The 27,379-nt window shown below is 45.0% G+C and overlaps 1 protein-coding gene across 2 annotated transcripts in view; it reads left to right on the top strand.

The window, feature by feature from the left end:
• Positions 1–24,236, top strand: part of PAFAH1B1 (platelet activating factor acetylhydrolase 1b regulatory subunit 1) — a 24,692-nt gene extending 456 nt beyond the window's left edge. The window contains exons 1-11 of one of the 2 annotated variants that reach the window (XM_041425263.1): positions 9,988–10,099; positions 13,487–13,695; positions 14,118–14,202; positions 15,695–15,769; positions 16,616–16,822; positions 17,138–17,306; positions 18,201–18,303; positions 19,313–19,541; positions 20,911–21,012; positions 21,644–21,800; positions 22,352–24,236. In XM_041425263.1, coding sequence (XP_041281197.1) covers positions 13,664–13,695; positions 14,118–14,202; positions 15,695–15,769; positions 16,616–16,822; positions 17,138–17,306; positions 18,201–18,303; positions 19,313–19,541; positions 20,911–21,012; positions 21,644–21,800; positions 22,352–22,425 — 1,233 coding nt within the window. In that variant the 5' untranslated portion in view covers positions 9,988–10,099; positions 13,487–13,663 and the 3' untranslated portion in view covers positions 22,426–24,236. Of the gene's footprint in view, positions 1–9,987; positions 10,100–13,486; positions 13,696–14,117; positions 14,203–15,694; positions 15,770–16,615; positions 16,823–17,137; positions 17,307–18,200; positions 18,304–19,312; positions 19,542–20,910; positions 21,013–21,643; positions 21,801–22,351 lie in introns of those variants that run through there. The other variant, XM_041425262.1, reaches the window with a different exon arrangement.
• Positions 24,237–27,379: the final 3,143 nt, after the last annotated feature.

Below are 27,379 nucleotides of genomic sequence, written 5' to 3'. Positions count from 1 at the left end.
GGCCCGGTGTCCTCCCCCCGGCTCGGTGTGGGGGGGCTCTGCGGGCCGGGGCGCGGCCGCCCCGCTCCCCGCGGACCCCGGCCCCGCTCCCGCCGTGACTCTGCAGGAAAACAGGGCCCGGTGGGAGCGGCGGGGCGGGCGCGGAGCCGCCGCCGGGCCCGAGTCCCCCCCCCCGCGGGCCGCGCCGCTCCGTCCGTGACTTAGCAAATACCGGGAGGAGGCGATGGGCCGGGGTAAATAGCGATAAAACAGCCTTCAGGGACGATGGGCCTGGTGTGTGCGCGGAGGGGACCCCGAGCATCCCTCCCCGGTTCCTGCCGGGGTTTCCCCTGTCACCCTCTCCCCGGGCAGGGCCGGGCGTCGGGCGATGGCCCGGATCGCCAGCGCGGCCGGGGCACCGAAAACAAGACGAGAATTAATAATCCAGGCGAAGGAGTAGGTGTTGTTTCAGAATTTGTCTCACATCCCCAGTTTTCCTGCAGTGCTCAGCAGGGCAGCAGCGATAGGAGGTGGCTCAGACCTTCAGAACCAGCTGCAGTAAAACGGGGGAGGGAGGTCTAATCTCTCCTTCTGGGGGTCATATCACTGCCTGGATGGCTGCAGGTGCACCGGCTTCCCGTGAAAACCTTAGAATATTGCTTAAAGCCTCTATTAATTGCTGCTCCCGGGGTTTTGTTTCGGCAGGAGGTTATAGGCAGGCAGGGCTTTTGATGGAAGTTGGGGGGTGGGAGTGGTGCCTCCCTTGAAAAGTTTGGGGTTTGTTCAGTTCTGTGGGCGTGAGATTTTTCTTTTAATTTTTTTTTTTTTTTGTTTAAGGTGGATGCAATTAAACTTGACCTTTAATACCAATAATAATGTGACACCTTCCCTTTCTTTGCCATGGTATCACTCGAACCATTTCAGTAGTGCTGCAGCAGTGGGCTTGGTTGGTGCAGGTCAAGCCCTTTCATAATGAATTGCTTACTAGGGATGGGGGAAGGTTAATCTAAGCTATATTAAAAATCTTTAATAAACATCGTTTTAGTATAATTAAATGTTTGGGCATATTGACCTGGCTAAATTATGTATTTTTGTGGTGATTCTTTTAAGTATATGTTCCTATGACAGTATTGTTCATGGCATTAGGAGGTGGTGGTTAAAGAACCTCCGTTCAGTGATGATCATTTTGTAAATGATTGTGCAGCATTTGGCTGGTTTTCGGGAGAGGGAGGGTCTGCTGTCAGAATGTTATTTGCCCTTAGAGTCATTTTGTTAAATAGGAAAATTCTGTTGGGGAACTAAACAAAGAAAATATTTTAAAACTGTGAGATGCATTGCAAATATCCGGCTTGTTCTCGGGCATCTCGTTTTTGTGTGTTTCTGTTGCTGTTCCCATGTTTGTGGATGCTGTGAGCAGCCATTGAGCAGGGAAGAGACTGGGTGGAGTAAGGAGGCAAAGCTGCGAAATGGCTCGATTACCCTTTCAGAGCTTTTTTTTTCCTCCCTTTGCCGGGGTGGAGGAATACTAATTGCCGTAACAATGAAGTCTCTTCTTTAGGGAAGAATCTAATGGTGCAGGAAGCTTCGGAAATGAAACAAATCTCACATTCTGTTCTGAGACTGATTTTTCTGCAGGGTGGATTTTGATTTGTCTGGCAGTGAGAAGTGACCAGTCACTGTTGCAAAGCCGGATTTTTATTTTTTTGTCTGATAACCGCTTCAATTTATCCACTTAGATATGCACTTGTTGAATTGATTTTATTTACACTTTAGATAAGAATTGCAATTTTTGTGGCGGTGTTTTACACACGAGATTTTCTGGAATCTAGAGAAGCCTCTGTATTGTGGCTTCATGCTGTTATTTGTTCATGGAACTTCTTGGTTAGAGCGGATTATGGGTGGGCACACAGAAAAAGAAAATCCCTGGTTACTCTGGTGACCACAGTGGAGTGACTGCTGTCAGCGTACAGACTGGATTGCATTGCCCTTCCTCACGTACCAAGTTCTTGTAAAATAACATCTCAGGATTTTGGAAGCCCTTTTGAGCACTGTACCTCTGTTAGAGCAGTGCTGTCCCCCTTGGGTACTACTGCTTAAAGTTGTGTAGGAAAAGCGTTTGAACAAAGGATTTGGGGAATACAATAGGGATTGGAGGAAGCACCTTGGAAGGGCTGCCTGTGGAAGTGCTCTCCTGTTCCACACGTGCCTCATGGCATTCCCATCTGATTTCAGTGCTGACTGGAGCAAGTGCAGCATTGAACATGGATGGTTCTTGAGTGGGCTGCGGTTTTGCTTTTTCATGGGGGTCTCAGTTCTGGAGTGCAGTTTGTGATAGGAGATGGGCCCACAAGAAAGAGACTGTGCTTCTCTTAGTATGCCCAAAACTAAAACAAGGGGCAGTGCTTCCTGCATTATTTCTAGTTCATTCACTTGGAGTAGATGTTCCAGGATTCAGTGGCTGCATGAGCCAAATACCTGAGTCTAATGTGTATCCAGGCTAAGGCCAAGGAAGAACCTAGCAAAACTCTTTCCATCTTAACAGCTTTGGTTGATTTTTGCCCTTGAAGTGATGGCAGTCACTTTTTCCACAGGAGTAACTTGTTCATTTGGGTTCTGCAGAACCAAAGGCATCAACAGTTCCTTTCTGCCTGCACAAAGGCTCTGTCTTGCCCGTCCTGCTGACCCCGGTGCCTGTCCTGGCTCCTGTGCTCCTCCCAGCCTGGGAGCTCAGGTTATGTCTTTGCTCTCAACTTGCTATGGGTGGGACAGCTCCAGAGTCAACATCTGCTGACTGCCTTGTCCAGCACTGCAACCTTGTCTTCCATGAAGAGCTCCACAGCCCATGTCCATTGTTGATTATAATGTATTTACACTTCTTGTGGAATGTTCTGGGCAAACAATAGCTGGACCCCTCTGCCTCAGGGTAGCTCAGGTATAGACTGCATATGTTTGTAAGGTTTTTTACAGCCCTCTGTAGCTGCCCTGTTTTCCTGAGCTAGTGGTGTTGGAATTACCTAGTACAAAGGAGAGTGACGTTGGAATAGTTTGGTTTAGGTCAGATCCCTTCTACTTTGGTGAGCTTCAGGCCCATTTTCTAAACTAAAGGCAAAGACTGGGAGAGCAGCTGAAGCATCCATGAAGTGGGCACTGAAATACTTGTCAGACTGAAAATAAGAACTGTGTAGGCCTAAATTCAGGAAACCAAGAGGACAATAGAAATCCATAATTATTATTAATAGGTAATAATTTCAGATTTCCTAGAGGATGCGGGGGAGTTTCCAGTCTCTCACATGTAATTTGTGATGGCAAATGAAGATCTTTCCCAAGGATCAGAGCCATGTATGTTGATAGAATGGTGCTGGGACTCTCCTGTGGGGTTTGTTGCAGAGAAGTCATTAAGGTATGCACTGTCCATACTTGCAGATCTGTCAGTGACATTACAACTGGCTCCTCTTTCTCCCTTCTGTAAGAGCTTAGGTGTCATTGGCAGGACAACCTGACTACTAAAAATGTATTGCACTGGTGAAGCCTTGCCTGGGTTCAGGGGCTTTCTCAGGAGCTACTTCACTACCTGACACGAGGGGAATGGGGCTCCTAATGTGGCTTTTGAGGATTTTATTCATGGGTGATGTTGCTTTATCTTTTGATCTGCCTGACAGAGTAGGCTACGCTTTAAGTTTTTGGAAGTAGGTATTTACACTAAGATACAATTCTGAGCTGTTTAAAATCAGTTTTCAAATACATAAAGCTGTTTCCTCAGAATTTTTGCTCTGAACGCTGTCCTTGCTAGGGCAGTGTGAAGGGCTGTGCTCTGTGAGCAGGATGGTGCCACCACTGGGGTTGGGTTAAATGGCTGGTTTTCATGTATTGCAGTTATTTTAGAACAAAACTTTTCTTCATTCCTACCATGTTCTAAGACCTACCGTACATATTAAAAGCCTTGGCAAGAACCAGTATTTTGTCTGATGAGGAAGAGAATTCCAGTTTTACCCTGGAGATGCCAGGGTTAGCCCAACAGATGTGTGTTGCTAACCTGTATCTTATCTCAGTTGCTTAAAAAAGGGCCTTTTCCTCTCAGTGGAGGCAGGACCTGGATGAGGCAATGTTTGTCTCATTCATAATGTTTAAAAGCTTATTCTGTTTTCTTTTTTTTTAACATCCTGCTTTCTCCTTAAGGGATTAGATAGGTGTGACTTAGGCTCTTTTGCTTTTAGGTCACTGTCTTGGAAGCCACCTATCATTTCACTTCCTGCTAGCATCTACTGTCAGGAAATTTCAAAGAAAAATGTTATGTACAAAGTAAGTGTATGCTGAACTCCATTTCCTTGGGACTATAAACATGCAGTCCTTTCAAAACTAATGTTGTGCACAGCATTGTCACACTGACCAATACCAAGAGCACTCGTGCATATGTAACTGTGTAAAAAAATCAACATTATTAATTCAAAGTACTTGCTAGTTGATACATTTGGAATTATTTTTGCCATTTCCTTCTTAATGATACTGCTTGTGAGTGAGCTCTGTAGCTTGGCTTGGCTGCTTGTGGACTTTGGATAAGGATTGTGATTAAATGAATGCAATAAATACATCGTTTTGGTTGTGGTTTTCTTGATTCTGCAATATTTCCCTGATATTTTTTACTAGTAACTACTTGCTGCAGCCTTGAGAAGGCGTTTCCAGAGATGGGACCATGCATGGCTGAGGTTTGTAGGTGGTGCAGCAGCAGTGCCTGTCCTGTAATTTCCTTGTGTCCGTTGTTAAGTAGGTCCCTGCTGAGGGAGTTGGTCAGAGGCTGTTCAGAGGCACCTCTTGTTCTGGGGCTGCTTGGTGACTCAGCTGTCACACCTCTTGTGAGGGAGGTGCTGTACTGGTTTGCACCTGGGATAGCACAGGGGCATTCATGACTGAGATTATTTATACCTTGCCTCTTGTATCCATGTTAATTGTTCCCGTTGTGCTCCACAAACCTTAAGTTCCCTCGGTTTAATTAGACAGACAAGTGTTCCCCTCCCCACCTCCCCCCGAGATTGCCTCTGCCTTGTTTTTCTGCTTAATGCTAAAGCAAAGGTGTTACATTTATCCCTCTTTAAGACTAGAGGAAAATCAGCTGGACACAGCTAGGCTGTTTGCTGCAGATAAATGACTATTTCTTCTGTAACGAAACAACACTGGCAGCTTGTCTTCTGCTGGATTCACCTGCTTTTTGGGGTGAAGAAAGAGATTGGATAAACAATTTGGTTTGTTTAAATGCTCATGTCTTTGCAATCTATTAAGAGGATGATGTCATTAATGAGTGTCTGTATGTATTTTAAACAGATGGTGTCTGTTAAATCAGTAATGATAGAAGTTTCTGGTTCTCTCACCTTCAGCTCTGTTTTAGAGGCAGGAGCGTAGTGGATGAAGGTGGGTGATAAGAAAGATGAAACATCTTCTACGAGAACCCTGATTTTGTTATTTTGGTACTAGTGTCATGGAAGGTTGAATGCTTTCTCTGTAGTAGAATAAGATGTTATAGATCAGTTATGATGAGCTTTTTGGTTTTGGTTCCCCCACCCCCCCTCTCTGGGCAAGTGAAACCATTTTTGCTTAACAAGATTTGAAAATTGATAAAGGACCAACAAGTGTTCTTGATTGAAGAGTGGAAGTTCTGTCTAAGTTCTTGTTTAGGTTTCTTTTGGTTTATACCTTCCCCCATTTCTAAAATAGTAACATAGGTGTTCCTTTAAGTTTCCTTCTGGATATTTTTCTTCATAAATTTAGTAAATTTGTGGTTGTTTTTGTTAATATCACATTTCCAGTATAACAGGCAGTTTAATGATGGAATTATTTAAATTTGAATATAGTCCTGTGACTTCCTTTACAGTTATAAATCTGTTACTTAATTTTTTAAGCCAGAGAAGTCTGGGAGGAAGAACTGAGAATAACAAAGTTCAAATCCAGTGCATGCCTGCTGACAGACATATCTAAGTGCAGCACTCTTCTCCTGATGGTCTAGAATCGCTATCCCAAAATGTGTATGTGTTGTTTGACCTAGCAATACTGCAGAATACCCTGCTGGAGTCTCCAGCTGACCCCGACGTGCTTTGCTCTGAGCAAGTGTTGAGTAGCAGCGTGCAGCATGGAGCCCGTGCCGCTGCCCCTGCCCGCTGTCCCACTGCTCACAGCACCCTGAGCAGCACAGTGGGGACTGCCATGGCAGAAACCCTCTCACACATGGTAGAGCTCTATTTTCTGCCTCTTGTTGTAGCTACAGTTACCTGCATTTTCACATAGAATTGAGCAGGCGGGTTAGAAGAAGGATGTTTTCACTTGTTTTCCACCAAAGCCTACACACAGACCTCAGGCTGGAGCTCTGACCTGGAGGAAGCTCAAAGGCTCTAAAACGAGATGGTGTGACAGTGCTCACTCAAGATGTTTCTCCTGAGAATTAATTGTATCATGCTTCTATCAGAATTGCAAAACTGAAATGATGCATGGCAAAAAAATGTCAAGATTGAATTAATTTAGTCTTCTGTTAAAAAAAAAAAAAATATTTTCCAAGTGAGTTTGGCCCAGATTCCTCAAAGTCATGTAGTGTTGGTGCCTGGGAAGGTAACGAGGCCAAAAATGTGTTTTGTTGTTTTACAGTCCTAAAGGTGGGTAGTGGCTGCCAGTGATGTGTTAAAAACTTAGCTTGAAATAATATGGGAAAGCAGACGGGCATAGGAGTTGATTTCAGAACGCACAGGCGTTTCTTTCGGCAGCATGCTGTGTGGAGCACCCACTTTGCTCCTGGTTTATACCATCTTGATGACATTCCTTAGCTTTGTTTTTCAGATGTAATTGCAACCTGCATTCCAAGTCTTTGGAACATAGGCACTATATCTGATCTGCTACAGATTGCTTTCTGGTTCCCCATGGATTTGGTGCTGAATTATTTTCAGAACTAAACTACTGTATCAGATTTTTAGCAAATGCTGTAAAAGTAGGTGAAATGGGGAAGAAAACAGGCATAACATTTTTCACTTTTTTCATGTCAAAAATATATTTCCTTTGATAAACCTGTAACTGAACTGAAAGGGAAAATGTTTTTTGTGAATTATTATAAGCACTGCACAGAATGCTGTACTCTGTGGATACTACATTGATGTATCAAGCAAAGCGTTGACCTACGGGCATTTTGAGACTTCCCTTAATTGCAGAATAACAGGCTTACTAAACATATGAATTAAAAATAAGGCTCAGAGTTGTAATTCAGATCAGATTTGCTTCTTGTTTTGTTTTTCCCAAATCAGATAGCTGTTGGAGCTCACTTCGTTGTAATCCCTCAGCCAGCTTTACTGATGTAGGCTGAAAAGTGGAAAAAAGATTAACCCAGCTCATAAATGAGTAGCTTTCTCATATTCTCCCACTCATCCCTGCTGGCTTAGCAGGTGATGGATTCCAACATTTCCTAGGATTTCCAGGATAAGGTCTGTTTGCTGCACTAAGAGCAGCTGCATGGCTGTGCCTGGGTGATTCTGCTGTGGATGAGCTTTCCTGCAGTAATGGGGAGCAGGATGGAAGCAGGAGAGGAACTGAATTATTTTACTTGTTACTGTTTTTCTTTCCTATCAACAGAGACATATCTAGGAACCCTTTTCAGGTCCTTGTAGTTATGGCTAGGAACCGTGGATATTACTTCACTTCTGTGGAATCTGGTTTTGAGTACATTTGTGGAAAGAGTTGTCCTGTTCTGTGGCTTGAGTTTGATAGAGCAGCGTTTTACTTACGGGCTTTAAAACAAAATCAGACCCATTAAAAATTAGTTCAAATTAAAAGGAGGTTTTCTTATATACTTGGTAGTATTTAGCAACATAATCCAGATGTGTAAGAAAACAATTCATGTGGTCTAGTTCTTCCATAGGGACTATAGCTGTAATTGCCTGGGAATTACTCCCGAATAACCCCTTTAAGTTCTCGTTAATGTTATGAAACAGGATACACTGTCGATTCATGTGGTCTAGTTCTTCCATAGGGACTATAGCTGTAATTGCCTGGGAATTACTCCCGAATAACCCCTTTAAGTTCTCTTGTTAATGTTATGAAACAGGATACACGAACCTTGCAAGGACCTCCTGTGCCAGCCATGTAGCAAGAGACAATGCAACAAGAGTGTCTCCTTTAGTAATGCACAAATGCATCCTTTCAGCTTTAAGGAATTGTGGGATTTAATTCTGATTATATCAATCCAGTTGCTCTTTTTGGTGGCCTTTGGTTTTCATAAGTGACTGGCCCTTTACTGGGATTGTAAAATTAGCTGAAGAGAGGGAGCTAACTGAAGTAGGATTTTGCGTATGTTAACAACTCAGAAGTAAACTCCAGGAGTTTTCTTTGAGGTAAAAAAACCTTTTAAGAGTGTTATTGTAGCTACATTGTATTGTAGAATGTGTTAGAGAAACCACTTGAAAGTTACTAGCATATAGCTGGACACTCCAAAATGTTTTACATTTTGTATGTTATTGACATTTTAAATGATAAGATTTAAATTTGAACTCAAGTGTGAGTAATGAAACTCTTAATTATCACACTGATATCCCAGAGTGGACCCAGTTTTGTGTTCCTGATGCTGGTGGTGGCTCGTGGGCCTTTGTAACACCAAGTGCTGTGTATTGGGTGTGCCTGAGCTGGCAATCTGCAGAAGTGACGTCTGATTTTGTTTCCTTCAATAAATGTTCTTGGGGAATATAATTAAAAATGTTGTCATAATAATACTTACGGAAAAAATGGTCTTGTAGCTGAGTTAACTAAAGTATTAGAATTCTGCAAAAATGTACAATTCCTAAAGCACAGCAGTGCTGAGCTACAGCTTTGTTGGGCTTTCAGAGCTGTGCTCTGCTGGTCTGTTCTGTATCTGCTGATGATTTAGCTCTGTAATTGATACCATGTATCTCTTCTAATTTTTAATATAATGGGCTACAGTTACATGTTTAGTGTACCTAGCTTGTGTTTTTGTGGCAAAGACACATTTATGGAGCCTAAGCAACAGTCGTAAAAGCTGCAGAAATTGAATTAATTTACTGTTAAGTTCCTGGAGGAGCCATGGACATATATTTGGGATATGTGCTACCATCATGAGGTTGCTGGACAGCAGCAGCAGAGTGAACCTGGGCTGGTGGTGCTGGTGTGTGGAACAGTGCCATGCTGCTGCCCATGTGGTGAGCCGAGGAACGAAGCTGATTTTTGGTCCTCTTACACCTCGCTGTGGTAGCAGAGCACTGCCAGCAACAGAGGCACTGGCACAGCTGGGTTTGCTGGATCACAGCTCAGCTGGGGGTGACTTCTGCTGTGACTTTTTCTGAACAGCAGGAACGCACACTGATAGTCAGTTGAGCCGTTTTAGGTTGAGGCTGAAATGCTGCTGAATTAATTTGATTTCATAATCTGTTTCTCAGTTTCATATGGAGAACACATATAGAAAATATTTAAGTGTCTCCTGAAGCAAGTATGAACACAGTCCTAGAAATGCCTGCAAGCCAAGGTGTATCATTTATTGGCATAACATACCATGAGCTGAGGGGAATCTCTTGCCTGAAAGTGATTATTTTTCCCTACCTCATTGCTGTGACTGAGCGTGTAGCTATTGTGCTTGGATACCTCCTGTAGAGCTGTCTCAGCTAACAAGTGAAGCTGAACTTGTTTCATTTTGCTCTTGGTGCATTTATGAATCATTTGCAGGTCTCTCATTAAGTTGTTGTGAAGTTTTGCAGTAATCTAGGAAGCACTTGAGCCACACCGATAGCCATCAGTGGAAGAAGGCAGTGTTTGAAGCCAGGAAGCAGCAGCGGTCTGTTGGATCCCTGGTCACCCTGGGGAGGAGGTGTTCCTGTGCTGTCCGTGCCAGGCTGGGGTGCCGTGGGGCTGGCAGGGTGCCGTGGGGCTGGCAGGGTGCCCTGCTCACAGCCACTTGCTCCGCGGTGGCACCGGCCCTGCGCCGGCAGTGAGCGTGTCCCAGCGTGTGAAGCTCAGGGATCTTCCAACCCCGGTCTAGGAGGAAGGGGGCCATGGCAGACATGAAGAGTCAGAGGGTCCCATTTATTTTTTTTTTCAATTGAGAAGGTCAGAAGGACCTGCACTGTGCTGTTTTTGCCTTCCCTTACAGGTGGGGGTTCTTCTGTTTTTCAGGTATTCCTGCTCAGTTTGTTGCTCTTCATCAATAATTCTCTGTGCTTTAGAAACTTGTGCAGGGAAAAATTCTGGCCTGTGATGATTCTTGGCTCTTTAAATTAATTTATTTTTAAAGATTATGCTTTAGTATGCCACTCTCTAGTCCTGCAGCACCAAAGGACTGAAGTAGGTGTGCTACCTGTATTGCTCTGACGTTTCTGCCAGCCCTGAGCATAAAAGCTGATGTGTAGCTGAGTGGAAAGGTGGGCAGTTGGGATGAGGTGCAGTTGCCTGCTGAGGATCTGCTGCTGTTAGTGGAGCTGAGGAGTATGTTTTGTATAGGTAAGGAATGGTTTGTGTTGTTCTAGAAAACCGTGCAGGTCCTGTGCTGCCAGGAGGAGAGAGAGGTGCACATGTGTTGTACCTGTGCCAGCGTCAGGTCTTCTGCCAGCTCCCAGTTTCAAAAGGCTTGCAAAGACACCTGATCTTGCTGGGAACACCTGTAGCCCTCTGTTGCTGTCCTTATGCAGAGGTTTGCCACTTGGTGCTGTTGTATATGCAGACTATTGATAGGGAATCACATTGGTTTTGAGTTAGAAACTACAACTTGGAGGAGTGTAAGTGGGTATTAATAAAAGGCACGTCCTGGTTCACAATTAATTAGTAGCTGTTACTCCATGGGTGGCTAAGTTCAGTGTGTTTTTTTTCCTGTATTTAATAGTGGTCAGTAAAATTCTCATGCAAAGACAGCTTTTCTTTCAGAAGAATATCTTACTCTGTCTTGACACTGCCTTAATATGCTGATACAAGTGACCATTTTGAGGCACGATGTAATGGACAGGTAGCAGCTCTTTGTGGGTTGTTTTTGTTCCCCAGGGTTCCCCCAGAGCTCCAGCTGCCTCTCATGGCTGAGCTGTTTGAGGGTAACTCGGTGGTGGCTGATAGGTGATGGAGGAGGACTGGTTAGTCTTGCTTTGCTGAAGCCTGTATGTCACAAAGTCTGCTCCAGCTGAAAAAAAGGCAGTTCACAGTGTCACGGGTGTGCAATTAATGGTGGTCCTTTTGGGATTTTTGGGTTTGGACACTTGTGCTTGAGCGGGTTCTTTGTGTGTGAGTTTTTTGTTTGTTTTGTTTTTTTCTTTGTTTGCAGTGGGCTTTGGTTGTTTTTGTTTTGTTTTTCTGATTTTGTCTGTGAAGGAGGCAGTCCTGAAAATACTTTGCCTTCTATTGAGGCAGCTTTGTAGCCAAAAGTCAGGAATGCTGAGCAGGGTGCTTGGACCAGACCCTTTCTGGAGGAGCGAGATGCTGTGGATCACTTGGTTGGTGGCTTTGGCTCAGCTGTAATTTGCTAATAGCAGGAGTAGCTGCTTTGCCGTGTGGCTATTGGAATTTATCTAGTACTGGGATCTGTTTCTCACTAACAATTCAGAGTTAGATTTGGAGCAGCCCAGGTGCTGGGAAGTAGATATGGGATATGGAGAAATTTGGGGTTGCTTTACATTTGACAGGGAAAATGCATTTCTAAATAGATGACATGTGAAAGGTGGCCTTACAAACACAGTTGCTGTTATTTTTAGACAAGTGCTATAATTGCATCTCCCAGATGCCACTACAAAATTGATGAGATATTGGGATTTTTTACTGGAGTCATATGCTGGCTCTGGATTTGCTAGGCATTCATTGCACAGTGGCGGTTCGTAATACAAATCGCACCTTGAGGTTTTTCCTGTGGCGGGCCGGAGGCAGATTTGGGCCGTTTTTGTGTGTGCGTTGTGCCGCCGTCGGCGCTGCCGTGTGCTCGGGGTGCCCGCGCCCGTGCCGCGCCGTGCCGCGCCGTGCCCATCCCGTGCCCATCCCGTGCCGTGCCGTGCCCATCCCGTGCCGTGCCGATCCCGTGCCCATCCCGTGCCCATCCCGCGCCGTGCCGTGCCGTGCCGTGCCCGTGCCCGCCTGCGCTCCGGGCTCCCGCGGCGCGCCCTCTGCCGGCGCCTCTCGGCACTGCACCACCTTCTGTTCGATCTTCGCTAAATTTCCTTTATTTGCGTCTGGTGCTCTGCTCTGTGCTGGGCACCGGGCATCTCTTGAAACCCAGTTTACCTGGCGTGAACTGGGTTATGGGACAAGAGGAGGTCAAATGCTTGCTTGTGTTATCTGAAAGGATTAAGCCTATGCTGTTAGTTTTCAGCCGAATTGTTTCTGAAATAGCTGTTGGGGAAGAGGTTGGACTAATTAAATGAGGCATTGCCTGTTCAGTGTTCCTATCGTAACTGGCTTGCAGGCAGTATTACAGTGTGCAGCATTTAACGTGGAAGATCCACCAGCAGGGTGGAAACAAGCAACTTGCAGCTTAAGCTCATTTTGAAGCAGACAGCAGGCCTAGATAGGTTTAGAAAGAAGCCTCTGATCCCCTGTGATGAATAAGTAGCCATTAATGATACAAGCTTAGTATTTTCCTCACGGTTTTCATAGCAGGCTGTTGTTTAGAGGAGGCTCCTTACTGAAGTTGTTATTGAGCTGTGATACTGAAGTCAGTGTACCTGTATGTCTGGGGAGGGGCAGAGGTGAGGCAGCAGCAGCAAGCAGTCCTCAAGCAGTTGGTAGAAGTGTACAAACCTGCCTGCTGTCTTGGAGCCTCTGTGCATTGCCTCAGCTTATCTCGGTGCTGAAGGCTGGCTGGTCAGTCAGACTTGCTGAGCAGCCTGAGTGAACGATGAGTTCTGTACAGAACCTGCCAGGTGTGCAAGAAGTGCCACTCCAGCACTTCCCATGGTCCTGGTGCTCACAAGGCCCCGGCAGTGCAGAAAGCAAAGGCAGTGTGGGTTGGGTGATGTGTGGCAGAGGTTGGAGCTGCCCAGTTGGAGCAGGTTGTGCACTGAGAATGCTGCAGTTCATGTTTCTGAATTTTGAAGGATACTGACGAGTCTGTGTTTTGGAAAAGCTCAGCTCCACTGACTTGAACTACCTCGAGCGCGTTGGGTTTCAGCTGTATCCTGAATTGTTGTGATCCACTGCCTGAGCCCAACTGCAGTCAAGGGTCTGTGGCAGCTCTTCCCATGGTAATGGTGCCACCCTGATCATGTTGGAGGACTGTTAAAAAATTTGCCGTGCCCTAAACATGGGCAAGATGAAGTATTAACTCTAGGTAAACAAAGAAAACAAGTATTGTCTCTTAGTCAAAGGTTCTTCAAAACTCTCTCAGGTGGTTGTACTGGAGCAGAAAAAGTAATTTGTGTGCTGCAGTTGTGCAGCACTGTAGCTGCAAGGGCCCCGTGCTGAGGTAGAGCCAGAGTCTTCAAAGATGCTGTTTGGATAAATCTAAGAAAGCTGCCTGAGGAATGCTTGTTTCAAGGTAACAAATGAAGTCTCTCTCTCCTCCTTGTAGATGGATTGAATCTTCTGTGTTGAATGCCTCTGGATTTCCTACTGGATTTCACATCTGGGGAAATACTTGTGATTTAAGCCACTGTGGCAGACTGAATTGTGGATCCTGGGTTCCCAAGACTTTAGCTCTTGAGGAGAAGCCGCTGCTCGATCACGTTAACCTGACATCTCAGCCACCATGGTGCTGTCACAAAGGCAACGAGATGAACTGTAAGGGATCATTGTTTTTAAGTTTGTGTTCATTTTCATTAAACTTCAATTACTAGCATTTGTTTCAAAATAGATTTTAGAGTGTCTTTGTTCACATGCCCTTTAAGTATTGTGTATTGTGGTTTGGGTCTCTCTACTCTTTATTTTTGCTAGAACTGCTAGTATTTGAAACCAGAATTGGGAAATGATGAAAATATAATTTCAGAGTTACTGATGGTGTAAAAAATGGATTCTTCAATTGGCAGTAAGCACATTGCAGTATAAGCTGCAGTCTGTGAATTTTACATTTATCTTGAGTAAACTCCAGAAATGTTTTGCTATTTTACTTTGTGATGTAGACAAGGAACTGATCAGAATGCACTAAGTTGTGATGACAATATTTCTCTGCGTCCTTAAATTGCATTTAAACTGTTGTTTTGTAGAAATCGAGCGATAGCAGATTACCTCCGTTCCAATGGCTACGAGGAGGCATATTCGGTTTTTAAAAAGGAAGCTGAATTAGATGTGGTGAGTTCAAACAAGATTCTTCATCTCTATTTTAATTCAGAAGTCAGTTTTATGGCATTTACATCTGTTCTGAACCTGTGTGTCTGTTACCTACCTGTTAGCTCAGACACTTTCAGAAGTGGAGGTGATGAGCTCACACAGCTTATTGCCTTACCAGAAAAGGGAAAAATAATCATTGGGTGAGTTGACCATTTCTGAGCAAATGGTTTTATAACCAGATTTCAAATGGTCTGAGGCTGTGCAACTTTGGAGACTGACTTCACTGGGAATCTTTGAGAAACAGGAAGACAAAACTGGATTGCATTTGTCGTCTGCTTTGTCATACAGAGCCAATGTTGGAAAATCCTTTTGAGATATGAGTTGGGTCAGGAGTTAAGTCATTGCCTGAGTCTGTTGCATACCTCTTGGGTAACCATGTAGTAGGAGGGCAGGCTGAAACAGTTCACAGAGATTCATCATCCAGTCAGGCCAGGTTGGACAGGGCTTGGAGCAGCCTGGTCTAGAGGAAGGTATTCCCCAGCAGGGGGGTGGAACAACATGAGATTCAAGGTCCCTCCCAACCCAAACCAGGCTGTGATTCTGTGATTGTGTGACCAGCTCTGGTAAGCAGCTCTGTTTGCTTAGACTGTACAGATGCCAATGACTCAGACCAGTCATTTCTTGTAACTTGATTCTGTTGAATTGCCTTTGTCACAGATAATTTGGTATAATTTTTAACTTTGCTACCTATTAGCATAGGAGGTATGCATTTCATATGGTTACAGCTGGATTGAGTAGTAAACTTCTGTGTGCTGGATAAATCCTTGCCTTTTCTTTGTTATGTATCTTGCATCATTCTTTTTCTAAAATGCTTGAAGTCGGACTTAATTTCTCCAATTTGCTACTAGTATTGAATAAGTAGAAATGACAAATTGAAATACCATACTTTAATTGAAAATCCTAATATCATTTCCCTATCTGCCTTATCTATCAACCTCATTTAGTCTCCTCTTCCCAAAGCTTAGGAAAGCAATCTAAATAGGTTAGATGGTCCTGAGGGAAAGAGAAAATGCAGTTGCTAAAAGTTTCGTGACTTTTATGCAAGAAAATCTGAATTGGAGTGGGCTATACTAAAGTGGAAAGAAAAGGTAAAGGCTGAAATTATTTGAGTAAATTGAAATGGTTGATGTGTAGCTCTACAAAGCGAGATTTAATTTTTGTATGGATTACTCATGCAAATAACTCCAGCTTTCACAAGTGCCCCTCTATAGCAGTAAATTAATATCTGTCTCTGAACAAGGTAGTGAGTCCTAAGAGCTTTTATCTGCTGTGGAGTAAGCCTTGGCATGTTTATTTTCTGATGTCTGTTATCTTCATCTCATTTAGGATTGTTGTAGCATGAGACTGTATTTTTGTAATGGAAAGAATGGGCAGCACTTAGTTCCTTCTGCATCTCTGATGTTTGTTTTTCTGTGTTGCTTTTCTTCCTCTTTCTTTAAATGCTTCTGCTCAGAATGAAGAGTTAGATAAGAAGTATGCTGGACTTCTGGAAAAGAAATGGACATCTGTTATAAGATTACAAAAGAAGGTAAGTGGAGATGTGCTGGATGTGCACCTATACAAAGTTATCCCAGAAAGCATTCAGCCCAGAGCAGGCACGTGCAGTCCTGAAGCTGGGGAGGTGCCTTGGGGCAGTTGGTGAGCAGGGAGATGGAATCCCTGTGTGCAGGGGTCGGGCTGGGCTGCAGCGGAGGAGAAGGCAGTGCTGCCTGTTGTCCTTGGCCATGGCCCTCGAGGGAAGGAGCCATTAGCTCCAGTGCGTTCCAGTGGGGGTTGTGCTGCAAGTGGAGAGTACAAAACTCCTTTTAGTCATGCTTCAATGGCCCAAGAGTGTATTGAAAGCAAAAAACCCCTAAAATCAGTGTGTTAGCAATGAAGTCCTATCCCTTGTACAGGTCAATACAGCGAGGGTTTATTAGCCCTCCAGTGTTTCTGGTGTTGGTTAATGTGTGTGCTAGCTCCAACAGGACACAGAATTCCTGCAGCAGTAGCATTCCTTTTTGTTAGCACACCCTCCTTTGGTAGTTTGGCACAATAGTAATTCAGATGTAGTTGTACAGTGTGCGAGTAAAGGGGATTTTGTAGAACTTTTTTTCTTGTGAAAACATTGGGGAATTTGAAAAGAATAAATGATTAGTGATTAAATGATTAAGAATTAACTATAAATTATTAAAGAATAAGCTATAAATGATTAATTTAGGTTTGATTTTTAAAACCAGTGCTACTGAATGTTGGTAATCAGTTTCGGTCCGTGCAATCTTTGCTTTACTCTGAGTGCTGGAGTCAGTTGTTATTTGGATTACTAATGAGGAGGGTGAATTAGATCTTGTATAAAACTGGAAATGAAAGGTCTCTTTAAAATTCTCACACTTAGGTAATGGAATTAGAATCGAAGCTGAATGAAGCTAAGGAAGAATTTACATCAGGTGGACCTCTTGGTCAGAAACGAGACCCTAAAGAGTGGATTCCTCGTCCTCCAGAGAAGTATGCATTGAGTGGGCACAGGAGTCCTGTCACTCGAGTCATTTTCCATCCAGTGTTCAGTGTTATGGTCTCTGCTTCAGAGGATGCCACAATAAAGGTATGTGTGTGCTCCAGACAGCTGCCTGTGGAATAGGTGACATCAATACAGTGAAACTTGTTTCTCCTGCTGGGCTTATAATGCTTAAAGGTAGCTGAAAACAGTTTTCAAAATGCATGAATTCAGTTAATTTATAAGCAACAAAATAATGTAAAAAGAAATTTATTTTTCTCTACTGTTAAGCTTTTTAGGGCTGCCTGTCTCTTGCTTAATTATTGAACAAGGTGCCAGACTGGCCTGCAGAGTGCAAATGTGAGACTGGAGAATACAAAGGGTAATGGGCTGCTGCTAACAGGTTGTCTACTCCCTTGTCAGGTGTGGGATTATGAGACAGGAGACTTCGAGAGAACCCTGAAGGGGCACACAGACTCTGTGCAAGATATTTCCTTTGACCACACTGGCAAACTCTTGGCCTCCTGTTCTGCTGATATGACCATTAAGCTATGGGATTTCCAGGGCTTTGAGTGCATCAGAACTATGCATGGTAAGGTATAAAGGGATTGATTTAGCAGTCTGTAAAGTGAAGAGGTTTTTTTACTCTTTTTTTTTAATCCAGGAAAACTGCTGATGTGGAAAGGGGTTATAGACCAGGTTATTTTCCAAAAGAAAAAAGGGGGGATATAATTTGATGCTTTGAGTGCCCTGTAAATAGGGGATGCATTCAGTGTTTATGGATTGAAATAGCATCTTAAATCTACTATGCATGATGGTGTAGAAAGCATCTCATAATGATACTGAAATAAAATGACAGTTAGAGGGATTTTAGCTTTAAATATTAAATGCTTGCTAGACAGTAAAACTGCCTTCAGATCTGTGCAAGATTCCTTCCTTCAGCCCCCAGTTCCTGATGCAGGGCTACGGGAAGGGAGGAATCGGTGCCAGAGGAGTTGTGGCTGCTCCCTGTGGGGTTTGCCTGTGTGTGTTGGATCACACGGGAAGGTTCCCTTTGCACTGTGTTTGAAAGCCACAGGAAAAATGAGAAAGTACAGCACACACAGCTATAGGATTCTAATATTGGCAGCAGATGGTTTTTATAGTCTTATGTAGGAGCTTTTTTCTTGCTTTTAGGATCATCTTGTAGAAGTGGTGAGTAGAAATAGAGAATGTTTGAGACATAAAAAAATAAACACCCACACATAGGTATACCAAGTAAACAGAAAGCACCTTTAAGGATGCTCAGTGTCTGGACTGTGTGGGTTCTAAAAATAAGGATGATTATTTCATAAAACCTCAAGTTTACATGTAAAGATTATTCAATAAAGCACTCTCTGCTGCTGTAGCTACTTCCCCAAGATTAAAAACAAAAAAAAGGCAAGTCCTGTGTGCTCTGTGAAAACTCTGCCAGTGCCTCTTAGTAAAGGCTTTATTTTGTTTTTAGGTCATGATCATAACGTTTCTTCGGTAGCCATCATGCCCAATGGAGATCATATAGTTTCTGCCTCAAGGGATAAAACTATCAAAATGTGGGAAGTCCAGACAGGGTAAGTGCACTTGTGAGCAAACAGCTCCAGAACAAAAGCGAGGAGAAACCACTGTGTGTAAAATGGGACACAGGAATCTGAATGTCAGCAGGCACTCTTTGAATTGAGAAGTGATATTTAGAGTAATTCACTGAAAGATTCGGCCCCAATCATTAGGCAGAGGGGTTTAGATGTTAATAGTGACTAATTAAAGCTAACTGCTTTTGTCTTTCTGGAAGCTATGGGGATGGATCTCTAGCTGACGACCAATTAGGAAAATAAATTCACTGGTTAACCTTGAGTTTAAAGGTTACCTTTAAATCTGTTACCTTTCTTGACACAGATCAAGGTGTCTCCTGATTTTTTTTTTTGTCTTCTTGCTTGTTTCATTTATCAGTTGCCTCTCTAATAACCTAAATGACCTGTAAATCTCTACTTGTTCTTAAAATACCTGTTTAATGCAAGTAGTTTTGTCAACTTAATTTTCGCCCAGGTTTCCTGCTTTTTGCTTTAACGAGTTTTTGCTAGCTCCTTGTTGTGATAAGGCACGAAATGATGACACAGACACTGCTGCTCTCGAGGAGAACAAAAAAGAAGAAGAAGAGCTTTATTTTCTGACTCCAACATTTATAGTTTTCCAAAGGTGACAGTGGATTGGAGGGTGACAGTGCCACCTCTCCAATGCCACTGGACAGACCAAGGGTCCATCAATTCTCTCCACCTCCATGAAAGAATGCAAAACATAGGTTATTTACAGAACTGTGTGAGCGAAAGTTTGTTGAAAGAATGCAAACATCAGAAGGCTTAACAAAGTCTTACAAAATCAGGGCGACAGCTCCTAGCTGTCGCTGCTTTCTCACGTCAGCATCCTTTCCACAAACTTTGTGACGTGCTCCATCACCTGCCTGGATGAGCGTGCGTGCGCTAAAATATTTGATCTTAACCAAGAGTAGGTGAAGCGTCCTCAGGTTTCCGAGGCTGCTGCAGGGGTGGCTGCGCCGGAGGCTGAGCGAGGCTGTGTTTCCTGCAGCTACTGCGTGAAGACTTTCACGGGGCACAGAGAATGGGTGCGCATGGTGCGGCCCAACCAGGACGGCACCTTGATTGCCAGCTGCTCCAACGACCAGACGGTGCGCGTGTGGGTGGTGGCGACGAAGGAATGCAAAGCTGAGCTCCGAGAGCACGAGCATGTGGTAGAGTGCATTTCCTGGGCTCCCGAGAGCTCCTACTCCACCATATCAGAAGCTACAGGATCAGAGGTAACATTCCCGGGCTGTTACACAAGCAGGCACAGAGAGAGCTTTGTCCGTGCTCTGCGTAGCGCTGGTGGCCACTGAGCTCTGGGCTCAAAGGGCCTGGCAGGTACAGCAGGTGTATTATGAGTACTTCTGTCCAAGTGTCTTGGTGTGCAGCTAAGCCATGTCTTGGCTTCCCAGCATCCAGCTTTTGTGTTTAGGACCTCTCCTTGCACTAGTGAAAGTGAACTTCAGGGAAGTGCTCTGTTCAGGTAGGGGTGAGAGTGAGATCCCTGTCTTGTACTGCAGCAAAGAAACGTGTAAAGCAGCTTCTCTGTCAGAAGATTCTAAGGATGCTTAGCAATTGGAAAGTAGAGGGGGGAAGAAGCCAGTCAGGAATACAGAATGAAGCTGCCTTGGGTGCAGTGTGCAGTGCTGGAGCTGAACACCAATTGCTGTGATTACTGTACAGTTACTGATGGAAGAAAGCATTCCTTAACTAAAATGAGTCCCAGTTTGTGTGATCACTGATACCCCTTCTAGTGAGCCTCAAGAAAGGCTAAAGGCCAGAAGAAATTTTCGTTAAGGATGTTAAAATGTAGGAAAAAGGAAATAGAAATAAGCTCCAGTTTCTAGTCAAGCCCCCCCCACCCAGCATTGCTGTTTTGCCCTCTGCCTCCAAAGGCCATAGACACCCCAGGGGAAAAGTAGCCACACTGAACACAGGGACTTGACTAGTGATGGCTTTTACAGGTTATTTCAGTCAAATTTTACTTGAATCGCTTAAAGGTCGTTATAACCCTTTAATTACAAGTAATGAAAGCGAGAGTCCGTGTGTCCTTCCTTGGCCGCGCGGGCTCTGCAGGGCCCCGCCCCTGCCCCCTGCTGGCGGCACGGGGCACAGCCCCAGCGCCTCCCTGCGCACCTGGGGCAGGTGAGGGCTCGGCCGCGCGCGCACCCTGCACGGACCCGCGCACAAACCACCTCCAGAGGGAATGCTCAGAAATTCCTAACCCTGCTTCACTGCGTGTTTTGACAAATGGGAACGCAGAGGTGTGTGTGAGCTGCGTCCTTGTCCCCGAGATGTGGCATTTGGGCTGTGTCTGCTGTTAACAGAGGGTGTCTTGCAGTAGGCAAGTGTGTATGCAAAGTGTTACTGAGCTTGTGGAATCAGCAGGACAAACAACCGCTTCTTTTAACAGACTGTGTAATTCTCTGAGCATTAGTACCAGTGCCTGTGACCCAGCTTTGTCAGTGTGGGTTTACTCACTGTAAGCTGTTGTATGATCTGATTTTGGTACTAAACAGTATCACTGGGAAGGGATCTGCTTCATTCCTCCTCTTGCCGCTTCCATCTTATGTGTACCATAACTTAAAACATAATTTTCTGTAGACTAAGAAGAGTGGCAAGCCTGGGCCTTTTCTGCTGTCTGGATCCAGAGACAAGACCATTAAGATGTGGGACATTAGCACTGGCATGTGCCTTATGACACTTGTAAGTCCATTGGTGTTTCTTTCTGGCAGTCCTAGCTGCATATGTACAACCAGTTTTAATGAAATGCATTATCTTGCATGTCATGTTTTCAAGAGAAGCCAGAGTTACAATAATGCAAATGCTGGAAATACAGTTTTAATGGCTTCTGTGGTTCAGATATTGTTGTTGCTAAGAAATACTGACAGTCTCCAAAATCGTAGTGTGAATGCAGTACTGTGGTGTAGCTCTGTGATGAGTAGCTTGGTTTGTTTGCAGAAATGCTGGTAATGATCTGAATTGTGTCTTCTGTGAAATGCCATGTTGTTGCCACGTGTGGGACTTCCCGTGGGCCACAGCCTGCCTTTCCCAGCTCAGATTCTGGCTGCACTGGGTGGTGCTGGGGGTGGAGAGCAGAGCTGGTGCAGATCACATGAGGACTGCTGTTTGTTTTCCTTCAAGTACAGGAGCTTGCATTGTTGGGAGGACTGATAGAGGTGTAATAATAGAAACTGGAGATAAGCTGTGAGTTCTGAGAGGCCTCGGGGGCTCGGTGCTGTCCTTGCGGGCCGGGCAGGGTCCCTCAGGGTGCCGCAGCACGAGCTGTGGGGTGCTGGGCTCTCAGCCTGCTCACTGATCTCTCCTTGTGCACAAGGTGGGCCATGATAACTGGGTACGTGGCGTCCTGTTCCATTCTGGGGGAAAGTTTATTTTGAGCTGTGCTGATGACAAGACTCTCCGTGTCTGGGACTTCAAGAACAAGCGATGCATGAAAACCCTCAACGCGCACGAACACTTTGTTACCTCTTTGGGTACGTATTGCTCCCTGTGCCAGAGCTGCTGCTTCCCTGCTGGCTGCAGCTGGGCACCACGCTGCCATTCACCTTGGGGTGGCACCTTGTGCTGTCTGTGTAAAGAAATGTACTAGAAATTACCTCCAGGTTCTAGTCAAACCCCCCACCCATGTGAGTTGTGGAGTTGGAGTGTGCTGGATTTTTCCACTTCTGCTGCCAGTGTTGCTCATGGATAAGAATGTTAACTGACAGGGAGTTCTGGAACCTGTCACCAGAGCGTGCAGGCACGTGGGGAGGGCTCTAGTGTCAGTGCTTGCCCAGCAAAAGGAAAAGAAGGGCGTGCACAACAGTCAGAAATGAGTTACTTTGGATTCCCGGACATTCCTGGTTCGTGTTACCAGATCTTGGTAACAGCATGAGAGAATTTGGCTACAAACGTACAGCCAGGAGCTTTGGGATTTGGCCTTTGAGCTGGTAGAATTGTTTTGAGAAGGCAGTGCCATTCAGTGAGAGTAGGGAATGCTGAAGCTGTGGGTTCACTGGTAACGTGAGCTTTTGTCTCCCGGCAGATTTCCACAAGACAGCCCCGTACGTGGTGACTGGGAGTGTAGATCAAACAGTAAAAGTGTGGGAGTGCCGCTGATGGAGTTCACAGTGACCCCTTTTCCTCTGGATGCACTCAGATACCATGGTTACCCATTGAGCTCTGTTTAAATAAATATTGTCCTTTCATGTAAATTATTCTGGATGTAGATTGAGCTTATTAAATGTTACACACAAAGTATTCATGCATGGTGAATCCAAATTGTATACTGTAAATTTACATACGTTGTCTAGAAGTACCATAGGTTTAAGAACATGGGCTGGCATTGGTCACATCAGACCTGAGAAGGCAGAAGTGGGATGATTGGAATAGGGCACTTAACTGAATAGTTGACAGTGTCGTTATGTCGGATAATTATACCTGTTTTTCTTTCTGCTGTCTGTTGGTGCCTGAATTGGTGACCTCATTTGGGAAAAGTTTTGTAGGGCTCTTTCAGAAATGTGTATCTATGTAACATCACTTAAGTGTGCTTAATAAATCTTCTCTAAGAATACTAGATAATAAGGCTGCAATTCAGAATCTTCTGAACCTTATATGTAATTAATGGAAATTAATTAAACTCTGGAATATTTGTCATGAAACATTTGCCAAATCAACAGAAAACATTTGTTTTGGCCTCCTATCACGCAAGGGTTGGTATATTTATAGAACTGACTGTAAACCTGAAATAAGACAACAAATCTTAGTCGCAGCTGATGTGATAAATGTATTTATTTTTTATTTGGTCATTCAATGGTTAAGCTGTGCTGTTAAACTAAGTTTAAATGGTTTTTTGTTTGGGGTTTTTTTTTTATGCTAGACGAACTTCCAGGAGGAGTTGTCCATCCCACTAGAGTTTAGTGATCCAGTTTCCAGTAGAGCTTCCTCTCCCAAATGACTGCCATGGTCCAACTTGCTGTTTGCTTTCCATGTTTGTTAGAGATGTGCAATTCCTATTTACACAGCAGGATCAAAGGACACTTCCCTCATTCACTGGCAGGAAATTGGGGTATACAAAAGTTTTTTGGTTTCCTTAGTGCCTCCTTGGACAATGAGGTGATCCTCACCTTGGCAGTGTGGCTCCAGTTAAAACATCCTGGGGTTTGCAAGTGGAGAAAAACCTTGGGCTGCAGCATTGAAACCTTTAAAGGAAGCACTGAGTATCTTGAGAATCAGTCGACAATGGCAGGTCAGATCCATGCAGGCTCCTAAAGTGAACAAAGCCCACACCCATCTGTGGGAATGATGATAAACATTAAAACCAAACCCAAATCCTATCAGCAAACCAGCCCAGCTCAGTTATTAGTATTTATGTTGTTTGGTGTACACAATTTTTAATTTGCATATCCCTAAAGTTACATATTTTGATCTGAAATGAATGAAAATATTATAAATTAATATTTTAATCAGCATTTTTGTGACAGATTCCATTGTAGATAACCAAGAATTACAATACTTATCAAACTAACCAGGTGTTTTTAAAAATCAACTTTAAAATTGACAATACAATGAAGTACCAGGCTGATGTTTTAACAGGTGAATTTGTGCTTTATTTTATTCCTTTGGTTTAATCCATGGCTTTTAAAATGTCCCTTTTAAAGCTGAGAATCTCTGACCAGCACAGGATGGGCTGGAGGGTGAACACACTGCACTGGTGAGGGGGGAACTTCCACAGTCAGCCCAGGAGGAGCCTTTGTTCTGTGGGAGGAGCTGGATTGGGGTGTGGGATCCTCTGGGAAGCGGGATTCTGATGTGGGGGTTTTCAGAGCCAGTTTGAGATCCAGGCTAATCTCTTAAATCCAGTGGTTTCTGTCATTCTCAGTGTGTGTTGCTGCATAAGCATGCACCAATAAAGTCTGTTTTGTTCATTAGCTGCTTGGACTGGAAAAATTTGCTGCTTTTTGTCCTATTGGAGAATTCCAGATACACAAGTAGTGCATCTTAAATCCCTCCATGCATCTGCAACTGTAAGGTAATAACATCTGTTTAATTCCTGGTAGGACCTAGAAACTTTATTTAAGTCTAAAGTAAACCACCCTCATGTACATAACTCAAAACCTGAATGAGAAATTAAAGGTACCTGTGATGTGGAAGTTGTCTACTGCATTTTTTCCCTGTAGCAAAGAAGCATTTCCCAGGCCCCCCGGCCGCAGTGCTGGCAGCAGCATCGCTGCAGTGTGACACTCAGCACTGCTCCTGTGCAGTGAGCCTTCTGGGGCAGCAGGGAATCATCTCAGGGATGGTCCAGCTGGACCAAAGCTGAAGCCCTGCTTGGAAGGGAGCCACACCACAGGCGTGGGAGTGAGGGGACACTGGGACACGCTGTGCAACCGTCCCCAGTGTTGGTGTCAGCTGGTGCTGTGCCTTTGCTGTGATCAGACCTGCAGCAGGGAGTTACTGGGTCAGAAATGAGCCAGATGCATGGGAGGGGGCGAGGGGGTCACTGCTGCTTTGGCACTTCCTGACTAACCCTGGCAGCACGTGCCAGGACCCAGCTCTGGCCTGTCACCAGAGCCACTGCAGATCCCTGGGCTCAGCCTGGCCTGGGCACGCCACGCGGGCCGAAGGTGCGACGTGTTTTGTGCTTTAGGTAGGAGCTGGAGGTTGATGTTTTATACCATCTTGCACTTCAGAAGGTGAAACAAACCCACCCTGCTTTCGTGTGTGGTGTGACCAATGTGTGCCCGGGACACTGAGGAAAGGAAAACAACCCCTGGTGAGTGGGGACTGTGGGCATGGGGTGCCTGCCCCTCCTCTGCCGCTTCCTGTCCCTGTGAACTGCCTGAGAAACCACTCGTGGACAGCTCCTGACTCCCCTGAGAGCTGTTCAAAAGGAAAAATACTTTGTTTTCGTAGACAGTGGTGGCTTGGTAATCCTTTAATGATTTGAATATTGCAAATGCTGAGTTGAGTGAAGGAAAAGCGCCCTTGGAGTGAGCTGTTGTGTCCAGCTGTATATAACGTCCGTGTACGAAATCAATGCCGAGAGTCCTGTAGCAAGAGCACGTGCATAGAGGGGTGGGATGGACGGGGGGGAGCGGGGGGGTCGCGTTGGATTTGCAAGTCACAACTGGCAGTAACTGGCCTTTTTATCTTTCCACTGTGTCATGTAAGTAGCTGCTTTCCTGTCCTGCCTGTCCCTCAGGCTTCCCTGAGTTCATTCTGAAGAGAAGTTAGCAAAATCCTCACGCTTTAGAGTCGGTCCCGACATTGACGTGGAGGCAAATGTCAGATGTTTGTTTGAGCGCTCTTAGAGGTTGCAATTGGAGAGAACAGTTCCCAGGCTGTAGGAGTTAACTGAAGCTATTGACACAATTAAAACAAAATCGGTAAAGGAATGTATATAATACTGCTCTGTGTTTTACAGTAAGATTTGTTGCTCTCAGACTGTGTAAAACAAAATTTATTCATGTTTTCTGCATATTAAAAAAATCTTATTGTACCAATTGGTAAACTATTAAATGCATATAAAACTAGATGTGGTTTTGTTTCCTTGGATGCAAGAATTAAAACTATTTTGAAAAAAGCTATTGGTGTTTCACCCTCAGATTTTGCTCCCACTTTGCTTGGCCCTTGCTCTGATTTTAATTGAACTTGTGCTCACCTGAGGCTGCAGGAAGTTTGGAGCTGGTCACGCAGCTGGAGTAGTGAGAGGTTTTGTGGTTTGATCCGATGCAATGAGGCGCTGCAGGAAACGTTCTGGTGGGCTAAGCTGGACTCCCAGGTGGGCAGGAGAGCCTTGTCCCTGCGCCTGGCAGACCAGCCCTGCTTGGGTTGGGTTTGGTGGGGTTTTCCCTTCTCCTGCCCCTGTCTCTGCAGGCAGGAGTGGCTGTCACTGCTCCTGCCTCGGTGTTGGAGCTGGTACTGGAAAGCTGAAGCACTGGGGGGTTCTGGCACATCTGTTCTGCTATTAGGGTCTTGTGCCTCTGTGTGCTTTGGTTTATTTTTTGCCTGTGATTTGGCCCTAACTGCCTCAAGTACTGTTTGGAGATGGGTCAGTGGCTGGAACTGGAATGGGCACATCTTCATCATGGAAGAGCATGGATATATGCTTGTGAGCTTGGTATGGGGAGAGAATCCAAGGGCACTCCTGCCAGCTGAGGTCTGTGGAAGCAGCTGGTGGGGTGGTACTTTGCAGTGGGAACAGACACAGGATGGACAGTTGGATGTGACCCACTTGCATCTGGGGAAAAAAATCCTGAGTCTGGGCTCTGCCGGAGCCAGTGCGTGCATGGGCTATCCCAGCTGGGGTGACAGGGGGCACAGAAGTGGCTTTTGGGGTGAGGGTTGAAAGGCAAGCCTCGTATGTCCACAAGCAGTGAGTTTCTCACAGGGAGCACAAGGCAGGTTCAGGTGTGAGTTGCCAAGAACAGCATGGGCAGTTAAATTTAATTTTCCCCCTTGGCTCGGTGAGTTGCTGCTCGTGCAGCAGGTGCTGCGCTGGCAGCAGCTCCGTCGTGGTTCCAGTCCCAGTGCAGCACTGATGGGCACTGGGACATTTTTCAGTGAATGGGTTTGTACCTGCCTGCCTCCAGCCCAGCTGGGCCCATTTGAAACTCGTGTTTTAAGAACTTGTCAACAGAGGAATGAGAACCCCCAGAACCCAAAAGAGGTAGTGAGGTACAGACAGATGTTGGCAAATGCAGTTATTTACCAGCGTGCATTACCCTTGGAGCTGTGGAGCCTCAGTAGCCAGGACTTGTCTCCTTCAGCTTCATTTCACACGGGCACAACATCCCCAAAGCTGTGTCCCTGCTCCCACATCTCCCCTGGGATGAGAGGGCAAAGGGACTCCTCTCCCTGAGCACAAATGGATTCTGACAGCAGAGGTGGTGGGTCCTACCCCTCTGGGCTGGGGTTGTGACTCTGGTACTGATTCACAGCTTTTAAAGCCTCGGGGTCAGCTGCTCCTGTTCCTTCCCCCCATTTCCAGCTCAGAGGAGCAGCAGTGGTGGCTCCAGTGCTGGTACCAACACTTTGCACCAAACAGTAAAGAAACCAAAAAAATACCTGC

This window comes from Onychostruthus taczanowskii, unplaced genomic scaffold (assembly GCF_017590055.1).
Source record: "Onychostruthus taczanowskii isolate IOZ18803 unplaced genomic scaffold, ASM1759005v1 scaffold89, whole genome shotgun sequence".
In the NCBI taxonomy this organism is placed as follows: domain Eukaryota; kingdom Metazoa; phylum Chordata; class Aves; order Passeriformes; family Passeridae; genus Onychostruthus; species Onychostruthus taczanowskii.
Note: the sequence above shows the minus strand (reverse complement) of the source record. Positions and strands in the feature narration are given on the sequence as shown.